The sequence below is a fragment of the Gopherus evgoodei genome, chromosome 6 (genome assembly GCF_007399415.2).
Source record: "Gopherus evgoodei ecotype Sinaloan lineage chromosome 6, rGopEvg1_v1.p, whole genome shotgun sequence".
In the NCBI taxonomy this organism is placed as follows: domain Eukaryota; kingdom Metazoa; phylum Chordata; order Testudines; family Testudinidae; genus Gopherus; species Gopherus evgoodei.
Genome location: NC_044327.1, coordinates 123769598 through 123786358, shown reverse-complemented (window position 1 = coordinate 123786358; position 16761 = coordinate 123769598). Strand labels below are relative to the sequence as shown.

Below are 16761 nucleotides of genomic sequence, written 5' to 3'. Positions count from 1 at the left end.
CAAAACTTGACAACAATTAGGTGGCTGGTGCACTGAAACCACTGCTGACCATGCTGACCAATATTGCCTCCTTGTTTCCTTGTACTCCCCCATTTGACTGCCTGTATCCATCTGTTGTCTCACATCTTTTATTTCGACTTAGATTGTAAGCTCTGTTTTTGTGTTCTGTGTTTGTACAGAGCCCGGTGCAATGGGGTCCTGGTCCATGAGTGAGGCATGTAGGTGCTACAGCAATACAAATAAATAAATAAATAAATAATCATCAATATAATGATCAGCTAAACAGAAAGAAAAGGAAAGGAAGGGGGCAAAGGGAATGTGGTGGAGGAGAGGGTAAGAGGGACAGATGTGGACTGGAGCTGAGGTCAAGAGACTGTGAGGGAGAGAGGGGGAGGGTTGGAACAACCAGCCAATCAGCACAAGGAGGAGAAAGTCCAGTTAAAACTGTAGAAACTGCTCTGAATATCTAAGGTCCAGAGGTTCTTGCTTTGGCTGTTTCTGCCTGTCCCAGTTGGAATCTCTGGTTGGCTGCTCTCTGCAGTTTTTCCCCAAGGCCACATGGCACAGGGGAAAGAGGCACCATCTGCATACTAGTCCTATTGCTACTATGATGCCATGAGCCTGGAAAAGATCATCTCCTGGATAAAAAGTAGCAGGCTCACACTCAACCCAGCAAGGGCAAAGTGACGCTGGTCAGCAGGGTTAAACACTTTGAAGAACATGCTGAGAGATTGTTCTCATCTTCCATTGCAGGCATACACCCCTTCATCCCCACTCATCAGAAAGTGATCTGGGACCTTGGAGTCTTGTTTGACACATCACAATACCCTAGAAGATCAGGTAGCATCAGTGACAAAAATATTTTTTTTCCACATCCAGCTTACTAAAAAATGCCTCCCCTTCCTCCCAGACAAGGACATCACTGTAGCAATCTATGCATTTGTCACCTCCAGGTCTGGTTACTGCAATTCACCTGTACCTGAACTGAACGGGAAAAGGGAGAAGCCATTTCTGAGTCAGTCTGGAGCCAGACAGGGCAAAGACAGGACTGGCTGTGTGGGGAGCTGGTGAGTCCCAGGCCTGCATGCAGGGTTCCCCCTGAGAACTGGCCTCTAGAGACCTGAAAGCAAGATCCCTCAGCTGGGCGTTTCCCTCTCCACTGTTGACTCCCCATTTGTAGAGTTTTGCTAGGAAACTTCCCCAGCCAGGCTGAGTTCGCCCTCCGGCTCCCTAGGTGAGACCAGTCTCCACATGGTCAGCTCTGCTCTGTCTGCTAGTCCAGGGCCGCTGCCTGCTATGAGTGTGTCTGGACGCTGGGCTAGGAGGCTACTGTTTGGATTTTAGTACAGTTGTGTAACCTGCACCTTGAGCCCTGCACACCTTTGGGGTGAGGGGAAATCCTGGGACCGAAGCAGTCTTATTCTTGCCTGAAGAGGATCCCTGTCAGCAGAGATCAGCCCCTCTGCAGTGACCGAGGAGTCAAGAGTCATCTCTGAACCTGAGGATCATTCATGGAGTTAGTGAGTGCACGAGCTTTTAGTTAGTTAGCCAGGGAATTTGTTTTGGGGACCCCCTACTCCCTGAACTATGTCCTCAAGCCAGGAAGTAAGGATTTGGGGATTTTATAATCTGCTGCATATTAAACCTGTGGAGGGATTTACCTCCTTCTCCTACTTGTGAGTCCTTTGGGCTGTACTGAACCCCATCAGCCACGCAGCTAAACCACTGCAGAGATTAATTTTGTGATCAGACGTCATCAAGGGCCCCAACAAAGTAAAGTCACAGGTTTTATCAGAGTGGGCACTGGTGACCCTAAAAATAGTGTTTTACCCTGCTACATTATATTTGTCTTCTGTTTAATATAATTATTGTGTTGAATATATTATATGTGTTTGTGTTATTTCCTGGAAGTCTCCAACTATCTGGCAAGTAAGTGGGAATACCCTGTTGTTAAAGTTTTCCTCCCAAGCTGCGCTGGTTGGTGACCCTGCCACGAAGGAGTGAGGGGGGTCGAGGCACCACCAAATAAATTCATGGGAAAAAAGAAAGAAGATACACCCTGCTAAGTGGGTGGTGAGATCCAGAAGAACCCAGATCTGTCCATCAAAACCTGTAAGCAGATTGGCACTGAAGAAGGTAACCGAGTGGAGAGGGGGCGCTACACTTGGTTTACTTTTCACAGTAAATGCTGCAAAAGTGGGCTGATCTACGCACATTCCTTTTCACACTTGCTACCCAACCTGTCATCTTCATGAAGCATCAGGAGATCCAAATCCAGCCTGAAATCTTAGTCCCCTGCAATAAAGACTGGGATAGCTTCTGGTCCTCGGACTGGCTAGTGATAGAAGAATTATATGTGAAATCCAGGACCTCTGACTTGGCGGGAATTAGGATCCATTGCCTATCAGTTGGGAGGCCTTAGGATTCTGACACACACCCATACACAATGTTCTCCTTGCTTTGGACACCTTACTTCAGGGTCTCAGAACCAGGGCCAATATTCCCCAAGTGGAGGAAGACTGCATAGGACTCAGTGTGGGGACAATCGGTGGGCTGAGCTGTTCACTGCTGCGCAATGAGAGGCACCCCTTTCTACCATCCCACCATCAGGATCTGAGCACAGCACCAAAACTTCCTCAGTAATAAGCTCAGATTAAACAAAGGACTTGGAAACATTTCCCATTTCTGAGGGTAAGTTTTCCTGCAACCTGACAAATGACTGGGCTGAATACTGTGGGGGGCAAGGGAACTGACATGGAGCTGAGCGGAGAAGGAATCCTCTACCAAAGCCCATGAAACACCAATAGGAGTCACTCTTTAGCTACTACTGCAGTGTAAAGGTTATGGTATCTCCTGCAGCACGTGCACCCCTACTCAGATGGGGACAATATTTCATGGGCCTTTGTAGCAGCCTATCGACCAGCCATGCTCCCTCTTCTCCCCTGGTATCCCCCACCTTAGACAAAGGTGTGCAGGGACCCCTAGTGGAGCTGTGCTCTGGAATATGCAGAGCGTGTGCACTTTCCATGCAGACTCCCCAGATCCTGATCTTCACGTTGCACAGCAGAACCAGACACTCTTGTAAACGGAGATACCAATTCAGACTCCCAATATCAGACCATTGCATACTGAATGCAACTGCTAGCTCATTAACGCAGCATATTATTTGTAATGTGTCTCTTGTCTTGGTGACAAGAGAGGATGACTTGCCCCGCTGAAGGCGGACTTGGCTTTTTCAGGTGCAGTCTGCTTTTCCATCATCTCACCTTGTCTAGATGCCAGCCAGCAAAAGGGCTCCTCTTTTCATGCCATATCCGGAGCTTATAAAATGTGCCTAGATCAGGGAGCTCAATCTACATAAACAAACACAAACATGCCCAAAATGACACATTACATAACTCAGCAAGACACACACACTGTTCTTAAAACCTCCTGAAATCCACAGCTTCCAATGAGGGTCGAAAGGAGGAAAAACAGAGGCTGAGAATGAATTCTGTTAGAAAGGTAACACCGAAAAGACAGTTTGATTAATTTACTTCCATGATAAATAATGTAAGGTCAGAATCCTGCAACCCATGAAAGTCACTGAAGTTACGGGCATGGAGTAGAATTTGCTGCCATACTTTGGAGTTCTGCCTTACATAGGATACTGACACACACCCATACATCGTGTTCCCCTTGCTTTGCACACCTAGAGCCACAGCATCAGAGCCAACATTTCCCATATGAGGAGGACTGCATAGAAACCAGTGTGGGGACAACCACTGGCCTGAGCTGTTGACTGTTGGGCACTGAAGAGAATCTGCTGTCTCCTAAATAAGTCGTCTGAATAAGGGCTGTCAGCTATAATATTTGGAGCACCTTAATCTCACAGCATTCTTCTGGTTGGAATCCTCCACAGCTGTTCCCCAAACATACGCCCTTCTTTCTGTGAGCCAGCTAGAGCTTTGGCTACATAGAGGAATTATTGTTACAACAGGGTAGGAAATCAGAACTCTTTGCTTTTTAACCTTCTTCTGGACAACCCATAACAAAGTTTTAGGGCCAGTCAAATGCAAGCATGTCAAGGAATTGGGGGAACTAGCGTGCACAGGAAGCTTCTACCTCACCCCAACTCTGCAGGCAATATTAACATCAGCACTAGTCACTCTTTGAGGTCCAAGGAGACTGGAGATGTGGCCAGGTTAAGACTATAAACTATATGGGACAGGAACCTTGTCTGCCACTTGTTCTTTATAGAGCCCAGAGCATTTGGGGCATCGTACATATAAACTATTCCTAAGTATACTAATAGCCATGACAGTCACACTTGTGCAAGTGCAAAGAGGTTAGCACTGCATGGAACGTGGACAGACTGCTCTTCCCAAGGTTCTAAGAGCTGTTGGTCAATGAGCTCCTCCCACCCCAGCCCCACTGTAGGTACTGTGCTTGTTTCTCCCCTCTGCAGGCATAATGGACCATCTCCTCCACTGGAACAAATGGGCGCAGCAAATGAACTGGAGTCAATGGAGCTGTTCCAATTTACATCACCTGAGGATATAGCCCAGAGCTCTGGAGGGAACGTGCCACGCAATACCATCATTACTTCAAGTCACCACCACCTGAACAACCATAAGCCCTATTTTAAGAATTTGGACGAGATCTTCAGCTGGTGTAAATCTTTGTGTCTCCACAGAAGTCAATGGCATTATACCTGTTTACATCAGCAGAGGATTTGTCCAAAGCTTAAAGTAGGATTTAATTGGTGTATAGGACTTGGGCTCCTGGCCCTCTGCAGAAAGGTGAAATTCACCCTAAGAGAACCACAGTCAAGTCTTTCTGCCACAAATGCAAAGTTCTGACCGTGAACTTGTCAGTTTGTCCAGATTCGAAGTTGTCTGAATTGTTGTCCAGTTTCATTTCATCTGACTTCCCCTTGTCTCCGTAAATCTGGAAAAAGATGCTGGCATCTGTCCCTGCATTCTTAATGTCACTTGTCCAGATCCAAAGTGACCAGGGGTTTTCTACAAAGAAGATTCAAACCATTTTATAAACAAAACAGCCAAGAAAAATATCAAAACACAGTGGTAAAAACATTCCTATAACTTCACTAGAACAAGAGGAGGCTGGGTGTTTATATGAGGAAAATTCAGGCCTTTTATCCTCTTAGGCATATACATAACCAGGTATCTATAGTCATACAGGAATAACATTCCATGCATTGCATGGAGATGTAACCATGTGACTCCCTTTAAACTATAAGTAGCAGCTGAAAGTCTGTGCTGTTGCACTGGTGTAATTTTTAAAGTCACGTGTGCAAAGGGCCAAAAATGGTTGAGAACTGAAAAACTGGACAGTAACAGACCAAAAGGGCTCCCAGCCATGCTTGTGTCTGTTTCCATCACTTCACATTGACTTTACAGACAATCTAGGCTTCAGAGTGATGTGTGGGGTTATTTTGTGTGCTGGTTGTGCTGTTGTGTGAGTAGTTGGGTTGTTTTGTGTGTGGGTTGCGTTGTGTTGATTTGTGTGGGTAGAAAATGAGGGGTGTGTGCTGTGGTGAGGGACTATGTGAGTTTGCGGTTATAGTGTGTGAAGGTTGTGTTGTTCTATGAGGTTTGTGGTATGGTGGGAGAATTATGTGGATTTATGCAGGTGGCGAATAAGGGGTGTGTGCTGTGGTAAGGGTTATATGTGTGTGCTGGTTGTATTGTTGTTTGAATGATTGTTTCGATATGTGTCTAGGTGAGGTTGGTTATGTTGGATGATTTGCACTGACTTCTGTGTGTGGCAGTTGGGTACATGGGCCAAGTAATCCATCATGTGTGCAGTCCACTCAACCAATGAAATTGTTGCACACAAATTAGCTGTAAAGTAAGGTGTTGATTGGTTGAGTTATCTTCGGTATAACAGTAGTATACAACACTTAGCGTGGCATAGAACCATGCCTTACTGTAGTTGTACATTGCATGTGTGTAATTTGTAAAATTAAATTAGCCAAGAACTTAAAAATTGGACAGTAACAGACTGCAAAACCCAGTGATTATTTGGTTGCCAAGGGAGTAAAGGGGTCAAAGAAGAAGGAACCAAGCACAGAGTCTGGATGGAGCTGTCAGAGGGGATTAGGAGTTCCCCAAGCATTTGCCACATCTTTGCAGATCTTAGTGGCTCTATAAATCTGAAGCCTTCACTCTGTTACCCTACTCATCCCCTGTCTAAACCTCCCTACACATCTGGGTGTTTGTCTAACAAGGACGTTCTCATAAGTAGGGTTTGGTGAGCAGAGATTCTTCTGGATATAAACACCAAAGAGAGACAGGAATCATTCGGTGCAAAGGGTTCTAGAATGAAATTAAGGAAGGAAAAAATTTGGTTGTCTAGCAAGAAAAGCTTCTCAACAGTGAGATCTATTAGTCTGTGGAATACTCTTCCAAAAGCAGCGCAGGCAGACTTGTCTCTGTGGATATTTAAAATGAGTTTGAACAATACTCCAATACATGTACAGTAGGGAACAATTCTGCACTGGCAAGCTGATGGATTGGATGACATAATAGGTTTTCCCCATCTCCAGCTTCTACAATTCTTTAATGTGGCATTTAAAGGGCACAGATTTCTCAAGGCTAACATTCTCTGCCCATCTCGCATACAATGGCAACCAGGGAATTACCCTGTCAATAACAATCAGAGCTGATAATATGGCAGTTAAAGGTCATAAATGCTTTAGTTAAATGGACTGCGTGAGAGACATAATGCGAGGATAACATTAAATAACATTTAGATAAACTTAGTTTACATAGAACTGCTGCTTAAACAGGACAAACTGGAATCCACAGAGGCATCCTGATTAAATAGCATCTATTTTGCTAATTAAAACCTTTTACTTACATGTACATTCTAATACAGGTGAAATAGCAGGAACTCCCTTCTTGCTGCAAAGACACCACACAGGTCTTGAACCGTATTGCCCTCTGCTAGATGGAATGGCGTGCCTAGCCAAATGCATTTCAGCCTGCCTCCCTCTAATGCAGGGGGATCAAATGCTTAATTTTGCTACCTGGAGAGGCACATTCTGCAGTTGGTCAAGATGACAAAATATGATTGGACTTTTTACTTCTGTCCCACCCACCCTAAGTGAAAAATAAGGTTTGTGTAAAATCGACAATAACATAGTTGGTTGCTTCTTTTATTTTTCCTCTTCTCCATTTTTTTAGGATGCACTGGGGTGGGGGTAGGGAGGGAGATATTCAGCTTCACTAGCAGAGCAGGTTTTAATATTATAGGGAGAACAACTCTAGAACTAACATGCCTACAGTGTAAAAGCACTATAGGGACTCTTCATGCCGTGACTCAACCTAAGAAGCCCATAATTCCCCTACATAAGGAAACTGGTGCATTCCTTTACAATATTTTAAAAGTTTAATTTCTTGAAATCCCCAAACCCACATCCATCTGAATGTCTCAATCTGGAATTAAAGCAAGACCTGAGAGCTTTGATCACTGCATTACCTAGTCCTCTGCCTTGCAGAAGAGTCTACCTGTACTGTGCCCGGATAGGTAGCATGCAAATTTGAGGGTAGAAGGAATCTGCTTGTGCCGTCTGCCACTATACATACTTTTTAGTCTCTTCTGGCGCAGGGAGACCATTTCATAGAGCTCCCGTTCTATCAGTCCATCTCCTTCATCTTCATCCAGCCATTTCCCACAAGGAAAGGTTTGTTCAATGCCAGTGAATGGGCAATAAACCACCACCTAGGAAAAGAAGTCCAGAAAAGAAAGTCCAGTTATCCATTTCCTTTCACTAGCAGCCCAAATTAGGGATGTCTGAAACCTGCCACAGCTCAGGCAACAACTGAGCAAGGAGTTGTGAGTCCTCTGGGGAAAGTTAGGCTCTTTGGGAAGTCATCAGAAAAAAACAACAGGCTGTTTCTTGTCCAATTATGAGTGCAACAAATAGTTTCTGCCCTCCTACTCCCCAGAAGATCCTTCTTAGGGTGCATTGACATGTACCTACCAAGAAGAGGCCAAACACTACTGTAGAGCCTGGAGGGAGAAAAGGGTCAATTGCTCATCCTCCAAAGACATGGGCTTGGGAAGTGGGGGTTGCAGGATGTAACAGGAGCCACTGAAGTGAATGACAGGGGCCTGTTGCATGCATCTTTCATTTTCAATTCAACAGCCCAAGTGGACTGAGGGTCAGGCAGCCACACTTTTCAGTGATTGGCAGGAGACCCAAGTTATGCAAATGATTCAGGTGTCTCCACTGCTACATCACTTCCCAGAGAAACTGCATGGCCTTCCATCATCTAGAGGGAAAGTTGTCCCTTTATTGGTAAACTAGGATTAAGAGCTGACAATCTCATGGCAGAACACATGGGCATAGACACAAACCCATAGATCTGAAAAGCCCAGATTTGGACCCCTAACAAACTGATGTGGTTGACCCCTTTCCCTGTTCTGGACCCATCCAAAACCAAGATCATCACAGCCCCTAAACGATGGGCAAGTTTGATTCTGAATCTTAACTTTGAAGCTCTGAATACAACACAAAATTGCATTTCTGCAATACGCATTATGCAAACATCTAACAGTGCTTCTGTGCTGAGCAGAAAATAATCTCTATCTTCGTGACAGCAAACGAGCAATTGACCCAGTTAATGAGGGATTGATTTATGCATCTAACATATATTAGTGGCAATCAGTCTCGTAGCATGCATTATGCATAATATTGACTTAATACACTGGAGATATTGTAATCTAAATAAAAGTAGAATTTTAAAACTGATTTGGTTGTCCAGGGCAGACTGCAAAGGAGAAATAATTTGACAGTTGCCTAAAGACATTGACCTGTTCTCACCTTCTCACAAAACCAGCCAGAACTGACACCGCAGTTATCATGCCCAATTGTGACTCTGCTCAGGGGGCTGAGAAGAGCTGCTATCTCAATGTTAAATAGATCTGTCCTGGCACGTTCAAATTCACCTCCTTCCAAGAAAATCTTCCCACTGTTCTTTAAACCTTTAGAGCCATGCAGGATTATGTGGATCTTGGAGTTAGTGCCAGCCCCTCTGACATCCCCTGTCATTACAGCAACATTGTAAACAATACCTGAGGGGTTCACAAAAGAATGAGACTCAGTTAGAAAGAAAAAAAAGTGAAAGTAACAATTTTTGACTTGACTTAGAATGTGGTTCATTGCTGCATCGATTTCTGGCAGGGTGTTTTGTTTTCAACCTCCATGCAGTGCACTGTAAATATGTTTTTTTCATGCCATGGTGTCTTCAGATAAAACACACAGCTAAATCTTATATAACTTCATATATTCCAGCAGGAGTACACATATGGTGATAGCCTCTCTGCTACAGGGTCCCAGAAAGAAAGAACCCTGAGCTGAAGTTCAGTGGTTCTGACATTCTTGCTGTAACAATTAAGTTAAATCAAAAATACTGAACATGTATCTAACATCTTCAGCGTGTTCTGCATTACATTTCACAAGGTAGGCACAGAGATTACCTCACTTTAAGAGCTAGGAGACTGAGGCATAGTTGTCAATACCAACTTTTTCAAATGCGGGTGCCTGATGTTAAGTACCAAGACCCATATTTAATCACCTAAGTAAGAGAGACCTGCTTTTCAGAGGAGCTGAGCACCAAAAGTTCTAAGTGAAGTGAAGTGGACCTGTAGATCTTCAGTGCCACTGAAAATCAGCTCCAGGTTACAGAACTAGATGAACCACTGGTCTGATCCAGCACGGCAATTTCCACGTCCATTGAAAAAAATCTGAAAATGTCACTTTAGAGACATCCATGTCACAGACAGAGTCAATGCCTAGCTGGAATTATTAGAATTTAGCCACTCCTGGCTCCCACACATATGTTCACACCTAACCTCCATTAATAAGTAAGGAAACATTTCTACTACCATAAGAATGTTCCAAGATGTGCACATAAATATTTTGGGCCCAGCCTTGCAGTCCTTGCTCAGGTTAACTAGCTCAAACGTGAATGGCGATTTTTGCTTAAATAGGAACTTCAGAACTTGGTGTTTTATAAACAGTCATGTCTTTTTAAAAGTTACATTAACATTTGTATGTTGGCGCGTTTTATGCAAATAGAGCATCTTTATCAAACCTTAGGAGCTCAGATTTCCTCAAACAACAATAAAGCATTTGTCTGTCTGTATTCTAATTAAGTTAGACAATCATAAAGTCAATATTAGAGTTTGGAATTGAATCTTATGCGTTGTAAAAGGAGATCTGCTTCCCAGGCAATAGTATCAAGCATAAAATTGATCGATGAGCTTTTTAATCAGTTACTCGGATAAATAATTAAGCCATTTGGCATTGTTAACCCACATTCTGAAGGCACATGGTCAACATGATACACTGGATCCTTCCATTAGCCATCAGCCTAGAATCTGCTGATGCTGGTGCTTCCTGACCTATGTCAATGCACATGTCATGCATCTACTATGCTTGGTGATCTGGGCGCCGGAGGACTGGAATGTCACAGATGTCTGGTCCACAGCAGGTCTCCATGGTGAATCACAAACATGGCATGTTAACTTCTAAACGGGGCATAGCTAGAGATCTCCACACAGCACAGGTCCCTATGGTCCAAGAACTATGAAGGAGTGGACTCTGCCTCTCTATATCTGCCTCTCCAACCTTAACCCAGCTATGTGAATGACCTGCCCCTTATGACCATGTTGGAGGTGGACATTCACTTCCTACGCTCCACTTATTGGAACTCATTTTAATCCTATTTAAACCTTTGCTCCTTCCTCAGTTCTCTTCACCCCCAGCCCCAGAATCAGGCCCACTGTTTTTACCTGTGGCCTCACTTCCTCCCACAAGAATGTCCCGCTGGATTTTCCCATCATCTTCATCCAACGCAAACCAGCGACCAACTGGGAATTCGTACACAGATTTATTGCCAATGTCTTCGATGATTACCTAGGAAAAGAGGAGACAGTTTGTGACCGACATGAAGTTAAAGCGAAGGGAGGCGTTACACGGAGAGGAGACCAAAGAGTGCAGTGGAGGTGCAGCATTTGAGTTGTCCATTCTGTTTTACCTACTTAAAATACATTTATCAGAGAACAAGATGAAACCATCTTCTCCACAACTGTGGCTGACAGAGAGTTGCAGCAAGTCAGCACACAGCACATACATCACCTTTTAATGTGGCTATTTTGCCTAGTGAACTTTGTCAGAATCTGCCCCCTACTGGAGCTCTCAGCGGCCTTTGACAACAGTACTATCTGGCTGGCCTGCTTTACTCCTCTCTAGAGTCAGCTGGCTGCCTTCTCTCTATCCTTAGTCTGGGTGGCAGCTAAACTGGTAGCTCCATGATGACGCCTTTTTCAAAGATTTTTTTCACAGATTTTAAGGCCAGAAGGGACAGTAGATCTAATCTGACCCCCTGCATAACACAGGCCAGAAAATTTCACCCAGTGACTCCGTTACTGAACTAGCAGCTTCCTCCTTTCACAGTTCTGCACCTTCCGGCTGCAATGGAGGCAGTGAACCTACAGCAGAAACAGCTGCTAGTTAGAACATAAAAATGCCATACTGTGTCAGACCAGAGGTCCATCTAGACCAGTTTCCTGTCTACTGACAGTGACCAGTGCCAGGTGCTTTAGAGGGAATGAACAGAACAGGTAATCATCAAGTGATCCATCCCCTGTCACTCATTCCCAGCGTCTTGCAAACAGAGGATAGGGACACTTCAGAGCATGGTTTTGCATCTCTGCCCATCCTGGCTAACAGTCGCTGATGGACCTATCCTCCATCAGTTAGGTAGGACTTGGCTTCCAGGCCCACTAAATATGTTCCACATTGATGAGCCAAGGAAAGAATTTCCCCTATTGTTTTATCAAGCAGGCAAGGTACTAACAAACTTCAACAGGACTTTATTTTTACAGTGGAAACCTCTTTACCAAGCTGCTGCTGCACACTCTGTAACTCTCACCCGGCCTCCTCAACTCCTCCCCCATGCTTCCTGTTTCCTATCCTTTCAGACTTCCAGCAGCCAGTGCTCCCAGTTCTATTAATTACAAGCACATCTAAACACCACACCTATATGGCCAGAAAGGCCATTCTTACCAATTTTGCAATTTCTTGACCTTCTGCTGAAACATCTGTTACTACCAGAGGCAGGATACTAGACTAGACAAAAACTTAGTCTGATCAGATATGACAATTACTATGTCCTTTGTTGCAAAACACTGGTAAATTTCTATAGTGTTACTGCAATGTTTTATACCATCAGAGGATAATAGATTTTCTGCTAGACATGAATCGTCACTCATGTTGCTGGTGAATGTCTTCAGTGAATAAGATTTGCTCTCCAGGCTAGACTGTTCTTGCTGTATTTCCCTCAGCCTTCAAGGCCAGAGGAAGAGAGAGTCTGAGAATAATTTATTCCAAAATCCACCCGCGATTCCCAACTTTATCATTTATCTAAGACAGGGATAGGCAAACTACGGCCCGTGGGCCACATCTGGCCTGTCGGACCTTTTAATCTGGCCCTCAAGCTCCCAGCTGGGGAGCAGGATCGGGGCATGCCTTGCTCCACTCCACGCATGCAGCAGCTCCACACAATGCCAAGAAGCAGGAGCAGCCAGGGGGCTTCGCACGCTGTCCCTGCCCCAAGCACCGGCTCTGCAGCTCCCATTGGCTGGGAACCATGGCCAATAGGAGCTGCTGGGGTGATGCCTGCAGCCAGGGCAGCATGCAGAGTGGCATGGTCTCACCTCTGTGTGGGAGCCAGAGTGGGGACGGGCTGCTGTTTCCAGGAGCTACTTCAGGTAAGCCCCACCCAGATCCCGCACTCCTGAGCCATGCCCCATCCTGCACTCCACTCCCATGCCCCAACCCCCTTCCCCAGCCCTGATTGCCCTCTAAACCCTTTGATCCCAGCCCGGAGCACCCTCCTGCACCTCAAACCCCTCATCCCCAGCTCCACCCCAGAGTCTGCACTGCCAGCCACAGCCCTCATTCCCCACCCCCCATGCACTCTAATCCCCTGCCCTAGCTGGTCCTCCATACAATTTCCATACCACGATGTGGCCTTCAGGCTAAAAAGTTTGCCGACCCCTGATCTAAGACTTTGGTTGTAGCTGGTAGTGCCAGATGCCTCTGGTTCTAATGGCATATAGTCAAACCCGAAAGGGAGCTTATCTCCAGAGTTTGGCTGGTAATGCATGCTGGGAAATCAAGCAGCAGCAATGCACTGGATCCTAAAAAAGACTGCTCCATTAAGGTACATGTGGACTGGAGGTGTCTATAATAGCAGTGCCCAGCAGCAGACACGATATGAGTATCAATGGTTAGAAGCCCTCGCTTATAAATTAATACTTTTCTTATACTTCTCTTTATTCTCATTTCATTTTATATTTAGAGCTGGCAAGCTCACTCTGAGCATAAACAACTAGACAGCAACATCCACAACTCGGGAAGCGTGTGAGGAACGACCAGAGATGTTTACTGTGTGTGTCTGGGTCTGACAAAGCTTCCTTTACTAGATCATAGAACACTTTGGGAAAAACAGCACAAGGAGAAAAACAAATCCTGTGATGTTTTACCCTGCACCTTCGAACTCGGGGCAGCTTACATTCCAGCTAGATTTCATGTCAAGCTCACAGCTCAGAAACGGCTTTATTTATGTTCACAACTATCTTTCTGATTGCTGCTGTAAAGGGGAGGGTTAGTTTCTGGCTGCCCCTTGTCACTTCCCCAGTGTCTGTGCCACCACTGACCTAAACTAAGTGGCTCTAAAGTCTATGTCATGCAGGGACTATTTATAGTATCCTAATGATGCTCCTTTTCCTGCGGTCTGTTCCACTTATCAGAGGGATTCCCCAGGGCTCTGGTCTTCATTTTCTGTTCCCACTTATCAGTTTAAATGGCAAACTTTGATTTAGACCCCAGTAATGGTACTAAAGAGTGAGATAATACAGTTCTAGTGTACCAACAGTCACGTTACCTAGGCTTCAAAAAACTGGGTCAGATCCTCCACTGGTGTAAATCAGGAAATCAACACCAGCTGAGGTTATGGTGAATTTATATTCTATTTCAGGGGTCAGCAACCTTTCAGAAGTGGTGGGCCAAGTCTTCATTTAATCACTCTAATTTAAGGTTTTGTGCGCTAGTAATACATTTTAACATATTTAGAAGGTCTCTTTCTATAAGTCTATAATAGATAACTAATCTATTGTTATATGTAAAGTAAATAAGGTTTTTAAAATATTTAAGAAGCTTCATTTAAAATTAAATTAAAATGCAGAGCCCCCAGGACCGGTGGCCAGGACCCGGGCAGTGTGAGTGCCACTGAAAATCAACTCACGTGCCACCTTCGGCACCCGTGTCATAGGTTGCCTACCCCTGTTCTATTTCTTTACTTATTTTATAGGCAGGGGAGGCAGTGATGCCTATACTTAAGCTTGCCATTATAAAACCATGTTTTCAGTTGTTTATAACTTGGTCAAATTTTAACTGTTTGGCCTGAAATTTTCTATGCTGCGTGTCTGACAAAGGGTCATTCTTTTTCTTTTTCTTTTTCTTTGAAGTTTCAGCAAAGAAAATGGTACAGCTGTTTCAGAGAATAGGGGAAGTACATTATTTTGTCATTTAAAAAACATTCTTACCACCATTTTGTTGGGGAATTCTAGCGACACCATGCTTTGGTGGAGGGGGTTGCAATTTGGCAGGAGTGTATGACCTTTGTGTCAAGAATGTGCCTTTTGCTGTGCCCATGAAAAAACATCCAAATTTGGCCAAGTTATAAGACTTTGCATAATTTCAGTTCCCACAGCTCCACAGTACTGGGGATGAGTTGGGGTTGCTTAGTTAAGGAAGCTATTGTCTGTAGGATCCCTGCCCCAATTGTTGTAGAAGTTGGAAGGTCTGTAGTAAATGAGGCAGAGCATTGCAAGATGAGAAAGGATGGTCTTATGGTTAAGGCAGTTGAAGCTTCCCCGGAGAATTGGATTTTATCTCTGCCTCTGCCACAGAGTTCCTGGGTAACGCTGGGGAAATCATTTTAACCAATGCCACTAATTGTGTGTTCCTTATTTTCTGGGTGCCCAAATAGAATCTGGTTTGCAGTAGCGCTGAGCACTCACAGCTGCCTTTGAAATCAATGGAAGCTGTGCTTTGAAGATATAAGTGCTATATTATGTTAAGTACTAATGCATAAATACAATGAGGGCAGAATTAAGGTTGCACAATCTTAATTCTAACATTTCTTAATTTTTGAGTACTTGACTTTGCAATCTTATTGCTCTTTTAACATAGTTTTTGTATGTGCAATATACACACACACACACACACACACACACACACACACACACACACACACACACATGTAACCTCTGTTGCCTTCCATCTAAGAAACTTGCAGCACTTTTTACAAACCTTCATCTAAGCTTTCCAGTACACCTGTGTGGACAGGAAGTATTATCTCTATTCTAAAGATGAGGAGAGTGAGATGTGATTGAATCACCCAAATTCTCATAAAGAATCAGTGGCAGGGTGAGGAATAGAACCAAACAGCCTCAACCCCTAGTCCCATGGCTTAGCCTCAAGAGCATCCAACCCTTCATGCACTTCTTCAAGCAAGAACCATCTGACACAGATTTAACAAACGCACTCTCCAGTTTTAGCTGAGCTTGAGTTAAACATGATGGACTCAGACCTCCACTCAATACAGTAGGAAGGACTCCGGTTGGAGTCGTCTTTATGCTAGAACTGCAAGTGCATGCTTCAGTTCTTTGCTTTGTTGTTCCTGGGTCACAGACTCTTTTACACACACTCTCTTTCGGCTATAGTAACAATGAAGTTACTGAATTCCATTGGCTTTGGATCTGGACCTATTTAAACAATTTTCAGCAGGGTCCAAAAGAAACTTTACTGGGTCAATTAGTCCAACTCCCTGTAAATGTGCAAAACTGAATTCAGAATTCGTTACTCCTAAATCATCTCTCACAAACAGGAGTGTAATCTAGCCTATCTTCGAGTGTTTCCAGTGAAAACAATTCCAAAACCTTCTTTTAGAGCTTGGCCCAGTGGCTGCGTGTTCTCTCTATGTTTTCTGGTACCAAACCTACATTTTACCTCTTCCCTACAATGAAGAGTTTCCCGTTCTGTTCTTGTTGTCCCCTTTATAAAATCTATTCACACATCTGCAGGCAGTTAACCCCATCTCTCTTCAGTCTGTTTTTCTCCAAAAAGAATTTGCTGAGTTCACTTAACTTTTTACTCACAGCTCTTATTTTCCAGATCTTTAATCATCTTTCTTGCTCTCCTCTGAACTTTCACATGCTTTAGACCTAAACATGCTAAACAGGGCAGAATAATTATCTGACTTGTTTTATATGTGATATTCCTAGTAATACAACCCACAATAGTACAGTAATTGCCTTTTTGCCAATGGTTCAGACACTGATTCCTTCAGCACTCTAGGGTGTATTCATCAGGCCCTGCTGATGGCAATATATTCAAGTTATCTAAATACTCTTTAACCTTTTATTATCTGATAGGAGAATACCAGGAGTTCGAACTCTGAGTGAGTTATATCAGTGTTTATCTTCTGTTATAAAACATCCTGCAGTGCCGTTCTAAGGAATGACTCGATTGAACTGGAATCACTGTTATCTCATTTCACCTTCTATCCTTTAATTTTCTTCTCCAAGGGCTCAGTCCTACAAAGCCTGAGCACCCCCAAGATGAAGAAACTTGGCACCTTGCTGGACCATCCCTAGAGCCAGCAACAAATGGATGAA

At 44.1% G+C, this 16761-nt stretch overlaps 1 protein-coding gene across 1 annotated transcript in view; it reads right to left on the bottom strand.

Moving 5' to 3' along the window:
• LOXHD1 (lipoxygenase homology domains 1) overlaps window positions 1-16761 on the bottom strand; it is a 283207-nt gene that overhangs the window by 149933 nt on the left and 116513 nt on the right. Inside the window, exons 9-13 of the mRNA XM_030567584.1 lie at window positions 10807-10930; window positions 8834-9084; window positions 7593-7728; window positions 4843-5003; window positions 3267-3353 (exon numbers count right to left, since the gene is read on the bottom strand). Of these exons, the coding sequence (XP_030423444.1) occupies window positions 3267-3353; window positions 4843-5003; window positions 7593-7728; window positions 8834-9084; window positions 10807-10930 (759 nt within the window). The remainder of the gene's footprint in view (window positions 1-3266; window positions 3354-4842; window positions 5004-7592; window positions 7729-8833; window positions 9085-10806; window positions 10931-16761) is intronic.